The 14285-nt window shown below is 52.7% G+C and overlaps 1 protein-coding gene across 1 annotated transcript in view; it reads left to right on the top strand.

Moving 5' to 3' along the window:
• ADAM22 (ADAM metallopeptidase domain 22) overlaps nucleotides 1-14285 on the top strand; it is an 83957-nt gene that overhangs the window by 20677 nt on the left and 48995 nt on the right. The window contains exons 4-5 of the mRNA XM_054161040.1: nucleotides 7108-7174; nucleotides 12548-12630. Of these exons, the coding sequence (XP_054017015.1) occupies nucleotides 7108-7174; nucleotides 12548-12630 (150 nt within the window). The remainder of the gene's footprint in view (nucleotides 1-7107; nucleotides 7175-12547; nucleotides 12631-14285) is intronic.

The following is a 14285-nucleotide window of genomic DNA, read 5'->3' as shown; positions in this document are numbered from 1 at the left end:
GTTGAGCTTTGCTAATGAAAACAAGGGGTGGCCTGGGGCAGGAAGCTCATGGGCAGATCAAAAAGAGGCACTTTCTTGTTCCAAGGGGTCTGGTGTTTGTGTGCTGGGTGAGCAGTGCTGCAGGGGAGCTGTGCTGAGACAAGTGTCCAGCAGCTGGGCTGTGGATGGCCCTTTGGTGGCATGACAGAGATGGCCCCGGAGCAGAGCTTCCTGAGCTTCCACCATGTGGTGCTCTCTGTGCTTTGAATGTGGCAGCTGAAGAAAGAGGGGTTTGGGGGGAACACACTCATGGCACCAGTGGTGTCCCCCAAGGGTCAGGACTGGCTGCAGCCCCATTCAATCTATCCCTCAGTAATCTGTGTGAAGGGACAGAGTGGAGCCTCAGCCAGTTTGCTGATGGTGCCAAACTGGGAGCAGTGGCTGACACTCCCCAGGCTGTGCTGCCATCAGTGTGAGCTGGCCAGGCTGGAGAGCTGGCTGGGGACAAATCCTATGAAATTCAATAAGCAAGGGTTTGGCACAGGCTGCCCAGGGAGGTGGTAGAGTCCCCATCCCTGGAGGTGTTCCAGCAATGTGTGGCCATGGCACGTGGGGCCATGGTTTAGTGGCTGTGGTGTTGGGTTGAGGGTTGGACTGGGTGATGTCAGAGGGCTTTTCCAACCCAAATGATTCTATGGTTCTTTAAGTTCTGTGACTTTGTGCAGAGCTTTTGGAAGGCTTTGCCTTGTTCTCCAGGCCACCCTGGCCTCCCTGGTGACTTCCTGTCACATCCATTGCACTGCAGACCTGGAGCCTTCCCTCCAGTTGCTGCTCTAAGCCAGCCCTGACGTGATGGAGAGGTTATTTTTAGGAACATAAATAATTTAAAGTATTGAGCAAGCTTCTGGAAACCTGTAGGCAGGAGGGAAGTCAGGAGACCCTTCTGCACTTCTGTGCTGGGGAGGAGAATATGGTCCTGAGTGTGCTGGAGGTGGGAATGTGGTGTCAGGTACCTGAATGAACCTCGGCAGAGCCATACGTGGTGTTCCTGGTGGACACTGTAGTGAGGGGGAGGCTCCTGAACCCTCCTCTAAGGCACTGGTTTGTGCTCCTGTGTTCAGCCATGAAGAACAGAAGCAGCAAAATGAGGAGGCTGAGCTCCTTGGCCAGGGCAGGAGGCTGGGGGCAGAGCCATGCTGGCCTTTGTGAGCTGCTGCTGGCTCTCTGGTTGAGCAGAGAGGACCCCAGAGGGAGCAGCCTCATGGTCCTGTGGGTCAGTAGAATGAAGAGTCACAGAATCACAGCCTGGGCTGGCTTGGAAGGGGCCTTAAAGGTCTTGTACCAGCCCTGCTGCTGTGGGCAAGGGACATGTAGAGCAGCTTGCTCAAGGGCCCAGCCAACCTGTCCTTTCAACACTGACAGCCCTGGAGCCTCCACAGCTTCTCTCTTAATTTTTCCAGTGCCTCACTGCCCTCATAGGTAAGAATTGCTTCCTCATGTCCCATCCCCATCCAGCTCCTTCCAGTCTGAAGACATCATCCTGTCACTCCCAGCCCTTCTCAAAAGTCCCTCCCCAGCTCTCCTGTAGCCTTCTTCCAATCCTGGCAGGCTGCTGTAAGGTCTCCTTGCAGCCTTCTCTTCTCCAGGCTGAACAGCCCCAACTCCCTCAGCTTGTCTCCATAGCTGAGGTGCTCCAGCCCTCAGATTATCTTGCTGGCCTCCTCTGGACCTGCTCCATCAGCTCCATGTGTTTGGGGCTCCAGAGCTGGCCCCAGCACTGCAGGTGGGGGCCCAGCAGAACAGAGAGGCAGAATCCCCTCCCTGCCCATGCTGCTGGGGATCAGCCCAGCGCTGGGTTGTGGGCTCCAGGTGCACACTGCCAAGCAGCAGTGGATGATTTCCTTGTCTCCAAACTGTCCTTGTGGATCTTTGCTCAGCTGCAGAGGTTCCTCTAGGACACCAGGTTAGTTCAGGATGCAGATGTGTGGGGAGGGAGGCTGTTGTCTTGTTGGAACTGCCTCAGCACATCACTGAGATGCCAAGCAGAGACGACAGGGGAGTTGAAAGGAGGCTTCTTCGAGACATGCTTGGTCAAACCCAAACTCATCCTTCACTACAGGAGAGTGTTAACTAGTGGCAGCTCCACACTCAAGTGCAGGTCAGAGCTGTGTCAGCCACCTGCATTTCTAACCTCCATTCTGGGTGTGGGAGTGGACCCTTGATGAGCAAAATGCTGCAGGGCAAGAGGGGTGGTGGCACTGAGGAGTGATGCTGAGCTCTCTGCTTGCTGTCTCTGTGCCTAGCAACAGTGTCAGCCAGGGTCTGGAGAACAGGGCTGGTGAGGGGCAGCTGAGGGACCTGGAGTTGTTTAGTCTGGAGAGGGAGAGGCTGAGGGGAGACCTCATTGCTCTCTCTACAGCTCCCTGAGAGGAGGCTGGAGCCAGGTGGAGGTTGGGCTCTTCTCCCTAGTATCAGGTAATAGAAGGAGAGGAAATGACCTGAAATTGTGCCAGGGGAGGGTTAGATTGGAGATGAGGAAAAATTTCTTTGCTGCAAGAGTGGTTAGGGATTTGCACAGGCTGCCCAGGGAGGTGGTGGAGTCCCCATCCCTGGAGGTGTTCCAGCAATGTGTGGCCATGGCACTTGGGGCCATGGTTTAGTGGCTGTGGTGGTGTTGGGTTGATGGTTGGACTGGGTGATCTTGGAGTCCTTTCCAACCCAAAAAATTCTCTGTTTCTCAGCTGTTTTATCTTTTCCTCTCCATTGTGCAAGCTGCTGCCTGATCTGAGAAAAGCTTCCAATTGTGACTGCTGAGTCCATTTAGCCGACTTCACAGACAAGCATCAAATTAACTGTGCAGATAAAAACAAACTCAGCAGTGCTTTGGAGTGGAAGGAAGGGAAGTTTGTGAGCTGTGGCTATCAGAGCAGATAGATCCATGGAGAATGGAGATAACTAAAACCCCCCTGAAGGTCAACAAGAGACCTTGTATGAGCAGAGACCCAGTGGCAGCCTGGACTGTATCCAAAGCAGCATGGCCACAGATGGACAGAGGGGATCTTGCTCTGCTGTAGGGAGACCTCACCTGCAGTGCTGTGTCCAGCTCTAGGGCCCTCAACACTGGAAGGACATGGAGCTCATGGAGTCCAGAGGAGGCCACCAAGATGATCAGAAGGCTGGAGAACCTCCTGTCTGGGGGCAGGCTGGGAGAGTTGAGGCTGCTCAGCCTGGAGAAGAGAAGTCTCCAGAGAGACCTTAGAGCTGCATTTCAATATCTGAAGGGGATCTACAGGAAGGCTGGGGAAGGGCTGTTCAGAAGGGCCTGTGGGGATAGGACAAGCAGCAGTGGTTTGAAACTGGGGCAGGGCAGGTTTAGGTTGGATGTCAGGAGGAAGTTCTGCACAGTGAGGGTGGGAAGACACTGGGACAGGCTGCCCAAGATGTGGTTGAGGCCCCATCCCTGGAGACAGTCAAGGTCAGACTTACTGTGGCCATGGGCAGCCTGATCTAGCTGGAAGTCACCCTGCTAAGTGCAGGGGGTTGGACAGGATGAGCTTTGAGGGTCCCTTCCCACCCAATGCAATCCGTGACTCTGTGAGGAAAGGTTCTTGGTGGGGATGAGGATAAAGGAGAATTAAGACATCCTAGCTCGGCAGAGACAGGGATCTGTGCCTAAGTGGCTTTTTCCCTTGAGTTCATCCTGCTGGATTTTGTAGTTAGCTGAGGGCTGAGGCTGAGAAGGTTTTAGAGCCACAGCATAATGCCAGCTAATGCTGATTGTGCCTTGCACCCTGCCTGCCTGAGAACATCCCCTTCTGTTCCCTCTCATCTGGTTTTACACTTTCTTGGTCCTCAGTTCATGATGATCAATCAATCAATCATGGCAGCATAGAATGGTTTGGGTTGGAAAAGCTCACCCAGCCCAACCATTCTCTAACCACCAAGGCTGGGGCTAAACCATAGCCCTGAGCACCACATCTCTGTCTCTGGGAAACACCTGCAGGGATGGGCATTCAGCCACCTCCCTGGACAGCCTGTGCCAGGCTGGGAGAGTCCTTTCAGTCAAGAATTTTCTTCTTATCTCCAACCTAAACCTCCCTTGAGGCCATTTCCTCTCCTCCTGTCACTTGCTCTTAGGGAGAAGAGACCAACCCCCACCTGGCTGCAGCCTCCTTTCAGGGAGCTGTAGAAAGCAATGAGGTCTCCCCTCAGCCTCCTCTTCTCCAGGCTAAACAACCCCAGGTCCCTCCAAGACTTCCTGAGTCAGGTTCCATGTGTTGGGCAGTCCTCAGTTCCATTCATTCACTTGTCCATTCCCAGTGTGGATTCCAGGCATCCATACTTGTCTGTGGCAAGAGGTTCCACATAGCAGGCAGGGGCTGTACCAGGAAAGGTCTCTTTTACTTAGTCTGGAGCTTACTGCCATCTTCTGTCACCTCCTAGCTGAATGCCAGGTTGGAAGGGACCCCAAGGATCATCTTGCAGCTCTTACAAGGCAGAGAATGATCAATCTTTGTTTTCTCATGCCAGGCAGGGTTTCCAGATCTCTGGAGAGGACAGCAGATGATCCCCCAGAACATAAAAACATGAACAGCAGTAATTGTGTCTGGCCCACATGAGAAGGCAGCCCTGTGCTGCTCTTTGTCATCCCCCCCAGTACAACTGCAGGCTCCTTCTGAGTTCAGTGGTGTTGGTTGAGAGCCCTTTCTGGGAAGAAATTGTTCCTGATGTCCAACCTGAACCTCCCCTGGGTCACATGTTTCTGGAACACCTCCAGGGGTGGTGACTCCACCACCTCCCTGGGCAGCCTGTGCCAGTGCCATTGACTCACTGCCAGTCCACAGTCACCTGAGGTTCTGCCAGCACCTTCTGCAGCCTAATTAGCTGCTTTCTCACCTTGGTGTATAAATCTGTGGTGCATTCAGATGCCCTTACAACTCAGTTTTTCACTAAACCTTAGGAGCATTCCATTCCCTTGATGCCTCAGGAGCTTCTCTGCCCTTCCAGCTAATTGAACCTTCAAAGCAAGGCTGTCCAGTAGCTGTCCACAGGATTTGAGAAGAGGTCTCCTTTGGGCAGTGGCATTAATCTTACCTCAGTCTGACTGGAAATGAATTTTCTTGATGTATTGTGTGATGACAGTTGTGTTCCTCAGGAAGACACCTTATTGATCTGGCACATCATTATGGCAGAACCCAGTGCAGTCCTGTCTCTTCCTTGGAAACCAGGCCCTCCAGGAGAAGGGAAGAGAAATTCCCCTCAGCCCCTGAGTGCCTCATGTTGCTGCTTCTGCAACTGAATTTGATCCTGTTTCTGATATTCAGCCCTGGAGATCATCCAGCTCTTTCCTGGGGGACTTTTTTTCAGTTGTCTTCTTTATACCACCTCAGCATTGTCAGCATCTCCAGTTAGAGCCCTGCTGGGGTTTGTGCCCAGCTTTTAATGCAGGCAGCAAGCTGGCAGCTTGTAGGGCTGGGGCTGAAGGTCTGATAGCCCAAGCCTGCTTGATTTTTCTCTCCAGCACTTGTCCCAAAGCCCTGTGCACCTTCAGGGCTGGTGCTGCTCCTGGGCCTGATGGCTGTGCCTACCCACCTAGCATGGTCCTGAGCTCACCATACTGATGTTAGGGGGTGTCTCCTGTAGCCTGCGGCTGGGGCTAAGCTCTATAAGTTGCTGTAGCACCCACTGACCCCTCCACAGCAGAGAAGGGGCAGCAGGGAAAGGAGAGAAGAGCCACAGGTTGACATGAGAAGAGATTTAATCTTAGAATGGCTTAGGTTGGAAGAGGCTGTAGACATCAGCTACTCCAACCTCCCTGGCATGGGCAGGGACACCTCTCATCTAGCCTTGGTTGCTCAAGGCCTCAGCAACAAGGCCAGTGGATGCCACCACCAAACCCATCCCAACATCACTACAAAGTGCAGCAAGTTCTGCTCAGCCCAGCAAAGGTTGTGCTGGTCACGCTGAACAGGAAGGCAGTCCTCAAGAGCAGGAGAAGAGCCAGGTGAGGAGGACCCCAAGCAGGAGCCTCCCTTCTCCTCAAAGTTCCCCCTTTATGCAGCTGGTGTCTGGGACCCCCCTGGAGCCAGCTCAGGTCAGCTGTGCTGGCTGACTCACAGATGCTGGTGGCCTGCAGCCCATGGCTGGCCTGGGACCTTGGCCCAGCACAAGCAGAACACACAAGGGCATCTCATTACTGTGTCCTAGTACAGGGCTATGAGGATGCTGAAGGAACTGGAACATGTCTGAGGAGGAGAGGCTGGGAGCTCTTTGGTCTGAAGAGGAGCAACCTGAGAGGGGTTCTGATCAATGCTGATCAATATCTGAGGGGTGGAGGGCAAGAAGAAGGGGCCAGGCTCTTCTCAGTGGTGTCCTGTTAGCACAGGGCCAGGGGCAATAGACACAAACTGGAACCCAGGAAGTTCCACCTCAGCATGAGGAGAAACTTGTTTGGTGTGAAGGTGCTGGAGGCCTGGAGCAGGCTGCCCAGAGAGTTGGTGGAGTCTCCTCTGGAGACTTTCAAGTGTCATCTGGATGTGTTCCTGTGTGACCTGCTCTGGCAGGGGGGGTGGGCTCAACAGAACAGAATCACAGAACAGTTTTGGTTGGCAAAGCCTTCTAAGACCATCAAGCCCAACCATTGACCTAACACCACCATGGCCATTGAACCGCATCCTGAGCCGATGGTCTCTGGAGGTCCCTTCCAGCCCCTACCGATCTGTGATTGCTCAGGAGCTGCCTTTTCTCCTCAGATGCAGCCTGCTGCAGGGGTGACTCCACCTGCTTTGGGACTCCAAGGTTTCTCCTCCTTCTGCAGTCTTCCTTTTTTTAAAGCTCACCTAACTTACAGCAACAGCTGGGAACCCCCCTTCAATTAAAAACTTTGAAGGAACCTTCTGGGAAGAAACCTGTTCTGGTGTGTCCTTTGTCCCACCTCCTGGCGTTAACGGTGCCCTGCGCTGTGCAGCCCCGCTGGAGGTGGTTGCTGCAGGGACTTTTATGGAAGCTTTAGGCAGAGATCCCTGCAGGTTTTGTCCTTTTCAGATGGAAATCTGTAGTGGGTGCTTGCTGAGAGGGAGGGCAGGGACACACTCCAGGCTCATGGCTCTTTTCTTCTTCTTCTTGCAGTGACCTGCTGTCCTCTGAGTACCTTGAGAGGCACATCGAGCAAGGTGGGAAGACAGTGGAAGTTAAAGTAAGGATTTCCTTCTCCTGCTTTGCTCTTGGTGTTGATGCAAACTCGGCTCTTGTCTTGCATTATCCCTCTCTGTCATTTGCAGCCTTGAAATCTGCTTTGTCTTTGCTCCCTGACGTTCATCCTCATCCCTTAGCAGCTGAGGCAAACACTTGGGTCTCCCATTAAAGTGTCCAAACTCAGCTGCTGCTCTTCAGTGCAAACACCTTGACTGGGATTCAGAAGCTGAGTCAAAGCAGAAATCAAGCTAATAGCTTCTATTAAGGAGAACAAAAGGAGCTCTTTGTCTGCCTCCAGGTATATCTGCAAGTCTGTTGAGTTCATCTCTCCCAGTCCCATCACTGAATTAGCACAAATCTGAAAAGTGAAGCCTTGAAATCAAAGGCTCTCCTGTCAGCACTGTTAAATGCATGGGGAAGATCTGGGAGGACGAAGCCTGCCAGAGGTGGGGACATAACGTATTTGCTGGGCAAAACACATCCCAGGCTCTAGACTGCCCTTCAGCTAGCTGCTGGGCTGGCTCAGGGCAGACCTTCAGGGGTGGCTATCACTGACTTGCTCAGTGCTCTGGGATCCTGCTTCAAGCAGAGAACTGATACTGCTCATGGAGTCCTAGAATCACAGAACCATGGAATGGTCTGAGTTGGAAAAGCCCTCCAAGACCATCCAGGTCAACAATCAACCCAGCACCACCATGGCCACTAAACCATGGCCCCAAGTGCCATGGCCACACATTCATAGAATCAATAAGGTTGGAAGAGACCTCAAAGATCATCAAGTCCAACCTGTCACCCAACACCTCATGACTACTAAACCATGGCACCAAGTGCCACATCCAATCCCCTCTTGAACACCTCCAGGGATGGTGACTCCACCACCTCCCTGGGCAGCACATTCCAATGGCTAATGACTCTCTCAGTGAAGAACTTTCTCCTCACCTCAAGCCTAAACTTCCCCTGGTGCAGCTTGAGACTGTGTCCTCTTGTTCTGGTGCTGGTTGCCTGGGAGAAGAGACCAACCCCCTCCTGGCTACAACCTTACAACCTCCCTTCAGGTAGCTGTAGAGAGCAGTAAGGTCTCCCCTGAGCCTCTTCTTCTCCAGGAAAGTTCCCTTCAGGGATGGGAACTCCACCACCTCCCTGGGCAGCCTGTTCCAATCCCTGGCCACTCTTGGAGGGAAGAAATTTTTCCTCATAGCCATCCTGTTTTCCACCAGCATGCCCAGGTCACTTTCCCTGGGGCTGCTGTGCAGCAGGATCCTCCTGCAGCCTGTGCTGCTGCACGGGGTTGTTGTTCCCAGATGATGCTGTATGCACTCTGCGCTGCTGCAGTGCTCTCCAGATCCTTTTATAGCTCATTTTTTGGGTTATCATCCTGTTGCTGATGCTGTCAGGCAGATGAAAGGCAAACCCCAGCTGTAGTGCTGAGAGATTCATGTGGCTGGATTCTCCTCCCCCAGAAGGAATAACTTGAGAACTCTTCAGTGATGTTTTCTCAGCTGAAATGTTTTAGTTTTCCTCTTTGGAGAGTGTAGAAATGAGGGTTTCTGTCTGTGTTCCCCCAAAAAGGACATTGAGAAGCTGGTGCAGGTCCAGAGAAGGACAAGGAAGCTGGGGAAGGGTCTGGAGAACAGGGCTGGTGAGGAGCAGCTGAGGGACCTGGGGGTGTTTAGCCTGGAGAAGAGGAGGCTGAGGGGAGACCTCATTGCTCTCTACAGCTCCCTGAGAGGAGGCTGCAGCCAGGTGGAGATTGGACTTTTCTCCATAGGATCAGGTGACAGAAGGAGAGGAAATGGCTTAAAATTGTGCCAGGGGAGGTTTAAGATAGAGATGAGGAAAAATTTCTTTTCTGCCAGAGTGGTCAGGGATTGGCACAGGCTGCCCAGGGAGGTGGTGGAGTCCCCACCCCTGGAGGTGTTCCAGAAACATGTGGCCATGGCACCTGGGGACATGGTTTAGTGGCCATGGTGGTGGTGGGTTGATGGCTGGACTGGGTGATCTCAGAGGGCTTTTCTACTCCAATCAGTTCTCTGACTGCAAACATTGCATGGTTCTCTGAGCTCTTAATAACAACAGACTCAGCAGTGCAAACAGCTCAGGCCTCAGCCAGGGAACATGCAGGGGCTGAGCTGTGGTAGATGACAGCCATGAATGTTTGATGGTATGCTCTAAAAATAACCTGAGGGAACTGATTGCCATAGGCAACCTTAAAAGCCCCAGTGTGGGGGTGTCAGGATCTGTGCATGCTGGGCACAAAATGCCAGCTCACAGCTTGGCACCACACTGCTGTCTGCTACTGCTGCATCACAGTGTGCTCACAACCATGATGGCATCACAGGTGAGGTGACTGCCCCTCCACTCTGCTGAGACTCCACTAGGAATCCCATAACCAGTTCTGGAGCCCTCAGCACAAGCAGGACATGTTGGAGAGGGTCCAGAGGAGGCCACCAAGATGATCAGAGGGCTGCAGAACCTTTCCTATGGGGACAGGCTGGGACAGTTCAGGCTGTTCAGCCTGGAGAAGAGAAGGCTCCAGGGAGAACTTAGAGCTGCATCTCAGTACTTGAAAGAGCTCCAGAGGAGCTGGGGAGAGACTCTGAACAAGAGCTGGGAGTGACAGGATGAGGGGTGATGGCTTTGTGCTGGAAGAGGGGAGATTGAGACTGAAGATGAAGAAGAAATTCTTGACAGTGAGGGTGGGGAGACACTGTAACAGGTTGCCCAGGGAGGCTGTGGTTGCTCCCTCCCTGGAGGTGTTCAAGGCCGTGTTGGATGAGGCCTTGGGCAAGCTGGGCTGGTGGGAGGTGTCCCGGCCTGTGGCATGGGGTTGGAACTGGATGAACTTGAAGGTCCCTTCCAACCCAACCCATTCTGTGATACGATTCATTGATTAAAGACAGCAGAGCAGGCAGGAAAAGGTCACCACCCCTGCTCTCTTCTGCCCCATCTTCATTTGGTAGCTGTTAATTGCAGTAATCTTCTCTAACGCCAAGGTGAGGCAAGGGCAGAGGCTGAGGCAGATGCCAAGGCAGCTCTCAGACCAGATGGCACTGCCCTGGCATCAGCTCTCTGTCCACATCCTGCAGCTACATCATGGAGCATCTTTTCTTGTAGCTGCTGGGCAGTGAAGAGCAGCCTGGCTTGGCCTCAGCCCCGGGCAGCTGGGCTGATGGCAGAGCCCAGCTGCTGAGGGCTCCTGCCAGGGGTCAGCAGGGGCAGCTGGGCCCATGGCCTGGCCGTGGGAGCCTGGCACGGACACAGGGCTCTGCTTGGAGAGGGCTGCCTGCAGCCTTTGAATGTGGGCAGCTGCTGGAGAAGGCCTAGGAGTGGGGATGCTTTCTCTGCATTTTGGGGTCCATATTCTGAGTTCAGAGTTGTGGACTTTCCAGGGAGACCTTAGAACAGCCTTCTGGGATGTGAAGGGAGCCACAGGAGACATGGAGAGGGACTTGTTATCAGGGCCTGTGAAAGGAGGTTGGATTGAGGTGGGGTTGGTCTCTTGTCACTAGGATCAGGTGATAGAAGGAGAAGAAATGGCCTGAAATTGTGCCAGGAGAGGGTTAGGGTGGAGATGAGGAAAAATTTCTTTGCTGCAAGAGTGGTCAGGGGTTGGCACAGGCTGCCCAGAGAGGTGGTGGAGTCCCCATCCCTGGAGGTGTTCCACAAATGTGTGGCCATGGCACTTGGGGCCATGGTGGTGTTGGGCTGATGGTTGTACTGGGTGATCTTAGATGGCTTTCCCAACCCAAACCATCCTATGGCTCTGTTCTGTGGATTTCTGCCACACAGGTCAACAGAGGCTGTGCATTTTTCTGCTCCTGTTGCTGTTTCTCACCCAGTCTAGTTCCTACCAGGGCAGGACTGGTGTCATCATTAACAATTTGTAGGCACAACCTCAGTGGCTGCTAAGGAAGCAGTTTTGAAATGAGTGACCCCTTAGTGGACAGCTCTTGAGTAAGATGATGGCTGTCTGGCACTTCCCAGCAGGGCAGCCTGCTGCTCAGCTGGCCTTTGGGGAGCTGCTTGCTGCAGGGACAGTGTGAGCTGTGTCCTCTGGCTCCCAGGTGGGACAGCAGCCTCCTGGCCTTTGGGTTAAAGAGTGCTGGTAAAATAAGAGGAGGAGGAAGTGATGAGTTTTGGGGTCAGTGCCTAAGTACAGAGGAGTTGGAATTGCCAGCACCTCTCCTCACTGCAGAAAACTGCTGACTTGAAGGTCTGCTCTTGGCTGTTATCTGGAAGCAGATGACTCTGCATCCTTAATGTTCCTCCCCTGGGAAGGTCAAAGTGTGGCTGAGGTGAAGAACAAACACAGGCAAGGGATGGCCAGAAGCAGCATGGCCAGCAGATGGTGAGAGGGGATTGTGCCCCTCTGCTGTGGTGAGACCCCATCTGCAGTGCTGTGTCCAGCCATAGGACCCCCAGCACAGGAAGGACATGGACCTGATGGGGTGGGTCCAGAGGAAGCCACAAATATGATTAGGGGGTTGGAACACCTCTGCTATGGGGACAGGCTGGGACAGTTGGGGCTGCTCAGCCTGGAGAAGAGAAGGCTCCAGGGAGACCTTAGATCTGCATTTCAATATCTGAAGGGGGCCTACAGGAAGGCTGGGGAGGGACTGTTCAGAAGGGCCTGTGGGGATAGGATGAGGGGCAGTGGTTTGAAAGTGGAGCAGGCCAGGTTTAGGTTGGGCATCAGGAGGAAGTTCTGAGGGTGGGAAGACATTGGAAGAGGCTGCCTAGACCTTTCTCCTCAGGAGCAGGAAATTGCCTTCCCCTCAGAGCAGAGCTCATCTGCAGTGATGCAGCCATGTGCAGACCAGGTGCTGGGTCCAACCCCCTGAAATCTGTCAGAGGATGCCAGGGATTTCAGACTGAAATGGTCTGCATTTGGTGCAGAGTCAAAGGGATGAAAAATCATGGGATGGTTTGTGTTGGAAAAGCCCTCTGAGATCATTTATAGTGAGGGTGGGGAGACACTGCAACAGGGAGGCTGTGGATGCCCCTCCCCGGAGGCCATCAAGGCTGTGTTGGATGAGGCCTTGGGCAAGCTGGGCTGGTAGGAGGTGTCCCTGCCCATGGCAGGGGTTGGAACTGGATGATCTTGAAGGTCCCTTCTAACCCAAACCATTCCACGAAGCTGTGAATCCTCAAGTCCAGCCATCAACCCGCAGCCACCACGGGCATTAAAGCACGTCCTGGGGTGCCATGATGTTCATCTTGGCACCGAAGCCAGCTGGGACGCGGCGCTGGTGGGTGACACGCGGTCCTTGCTGCCATCTCAGGGGGTTGGCAATGTGTCTGTGGAGAAACTGTGTTTGGAGGGTGGCACCGGGGGGGTCTCTGGTGGGCTCTCAGCCTGTGTTTGCCGTTGCAGGGAGGAGAACATTGCTATTATCAGGGGGAGATCCGAGGCAACCCTGCCTCCTTCGTGGCCTTGTCAACGTGCCATGGACTACAGTAAGTCTGCTCTTTGCTCTTGGCTGTCCTCTTAGCAGCCTGCCCAGCAGTATGGAGCTGGGGGCAGGAAAATGAGGGCCTTGGTTTGCCTGCTGCTTTGGCACCAAGCACCCAACAATCCTTGGGAAAAATGGGTTCCATTGGAACTTGCCAGAAGCCTGCTCTGGGTCTGGATTTTCATTTCAGCTCCCTTTGTTTCTTTCTTTTTGTTGTTTGTTTCCTCCTTTTTTTGTTTCTTTCCATCTTCTTTTTTGTTGTTTCATTTTCCTTTCTTTTTGCCTTTTTTTTCCCATTTCTTTTTACCTTTTTTCTTTCCTTTCCTTTTTCCTTTCCTTCTTTTCTTTTCTTTTCTTTTCTTTTCTTTTCTTTTCTTTTCTTTTCTTTTCTTTTCTTTTCTTTTCTTTTCTTTTCTTTTCTTTTCTTTTCTTTTCTTTTCTTTTCTTTTCTTTTCTTTTCTTTTCTTTTCTTTTCTTTTCTTTTCTTTTCCTCTCCCTTTTTCTTCTCCCTTATTCCCTCTCTCCTTGTGCCCTCTCTCCTTTGCCAGGTATTCTTTTAAGATCATTTATTACAGAGATAGAAGAATAACCATAGCTGGATCATCACCATGAAAGTGACTGCCCTGGACCATTGGGAAATGGGATCTTTCCTGGTTGCAGCAGTGATGGATTTTCTCTTCCTTGTGCAAAGGAGAGGCTCACTTTAGGGTTTCTCCTGCCTTATCCCTTTTCTTCACAGAATTGCTGGCCATGAGCTGTGTACATGGGATAAAATCTCTGCTATAATGAAATCTTGAGGGATATTAAATTGTGCAAGAACAGATTTTGTTTAAAGTACCTCACTTCAGTGATAATGTAACTGAAGTGTCTGTCAGCATGAGGAGAAGGAGGATTCTGCCACTGATGCTGAGACCCCACCTGGAATCCTGCATCCAGCTCTGGAGCCCCCAGAACAAGGACATGGAACTGCTGGAGCAGGTCCAGAGGAGGCCACTAAGATGATCAGAGGGCTAGAGAACCTCCCTTATGGGGACAAGCTGAGGGAGTTGGGGCTGTTCAGCCTGGAGAAGAGAAGGCTCCAGGGAGACCTTAGAGCAACCTTCCAGTACCTGAAGGGGCTCCAGAAGAGCTGGGGAGAGACTCTGAACAAGAGCTGGGAGTGAGAGGATGAGGGGTGATGGCTTTTTGCTGAAAAAGGGGAGATTGAGACTGGAGATGAGAAAGAAATTCTTGACAGTGAGGGTGGGGAGACACTGGAACAGGTTGCCCAGGGAGGTACACTTCCTTCCCTGGAGGTGTTCAAGGCCGTGTTGGATGAAGCTTTGGGCAAGCTGGGCTGGTGGGAGGTGTCCCTGCCCATGGCAGGGGGTTGCAACTGGATGATCTTTAAGGTCTCTTCCAACCCAAGCTGTTGTAGGATTTCATGATCTGAGGGTTCCCTGGAGCTGTGTGTTGGTTGCACAATTTTTGGCCCTGTCTCTTCTGGCAGTATTGAGGGTGCTGGTCAGGGCTGGAGAGCAGCTCAGTCACCTCAGTATTTGTTGAATCTGGGAATTAAGGGATCACAGAATGGTGGGGGTTGGAAGGGATCTCCAGAGATCATGGAGTCCAACTCCCCTGCCAGAGCAGGATCTCCTAGGTCTTGAGGTCAGCTGGAGC

The sequence above is a fragment of the Dryobates pubescens genome, chromosome 4 (genome assembly GCF_014839835.1).
Source record: "Dryobates pubescens isolate bDryPub1 chromosome 4, bDryPub1.pri, whole genome shotgun sequence".
In the NCBI taxonomy this organism is placed as follows: Eukaryota; Metazoa; Chordata; class Aves; order Piciformes; family Picidae; genus Dryobates; species Dryobates pubescens.
Note: the sequence above shows the minus strand (reverse complement) of the source record. Positions and strands in the feature narration are given on the sequence as shown.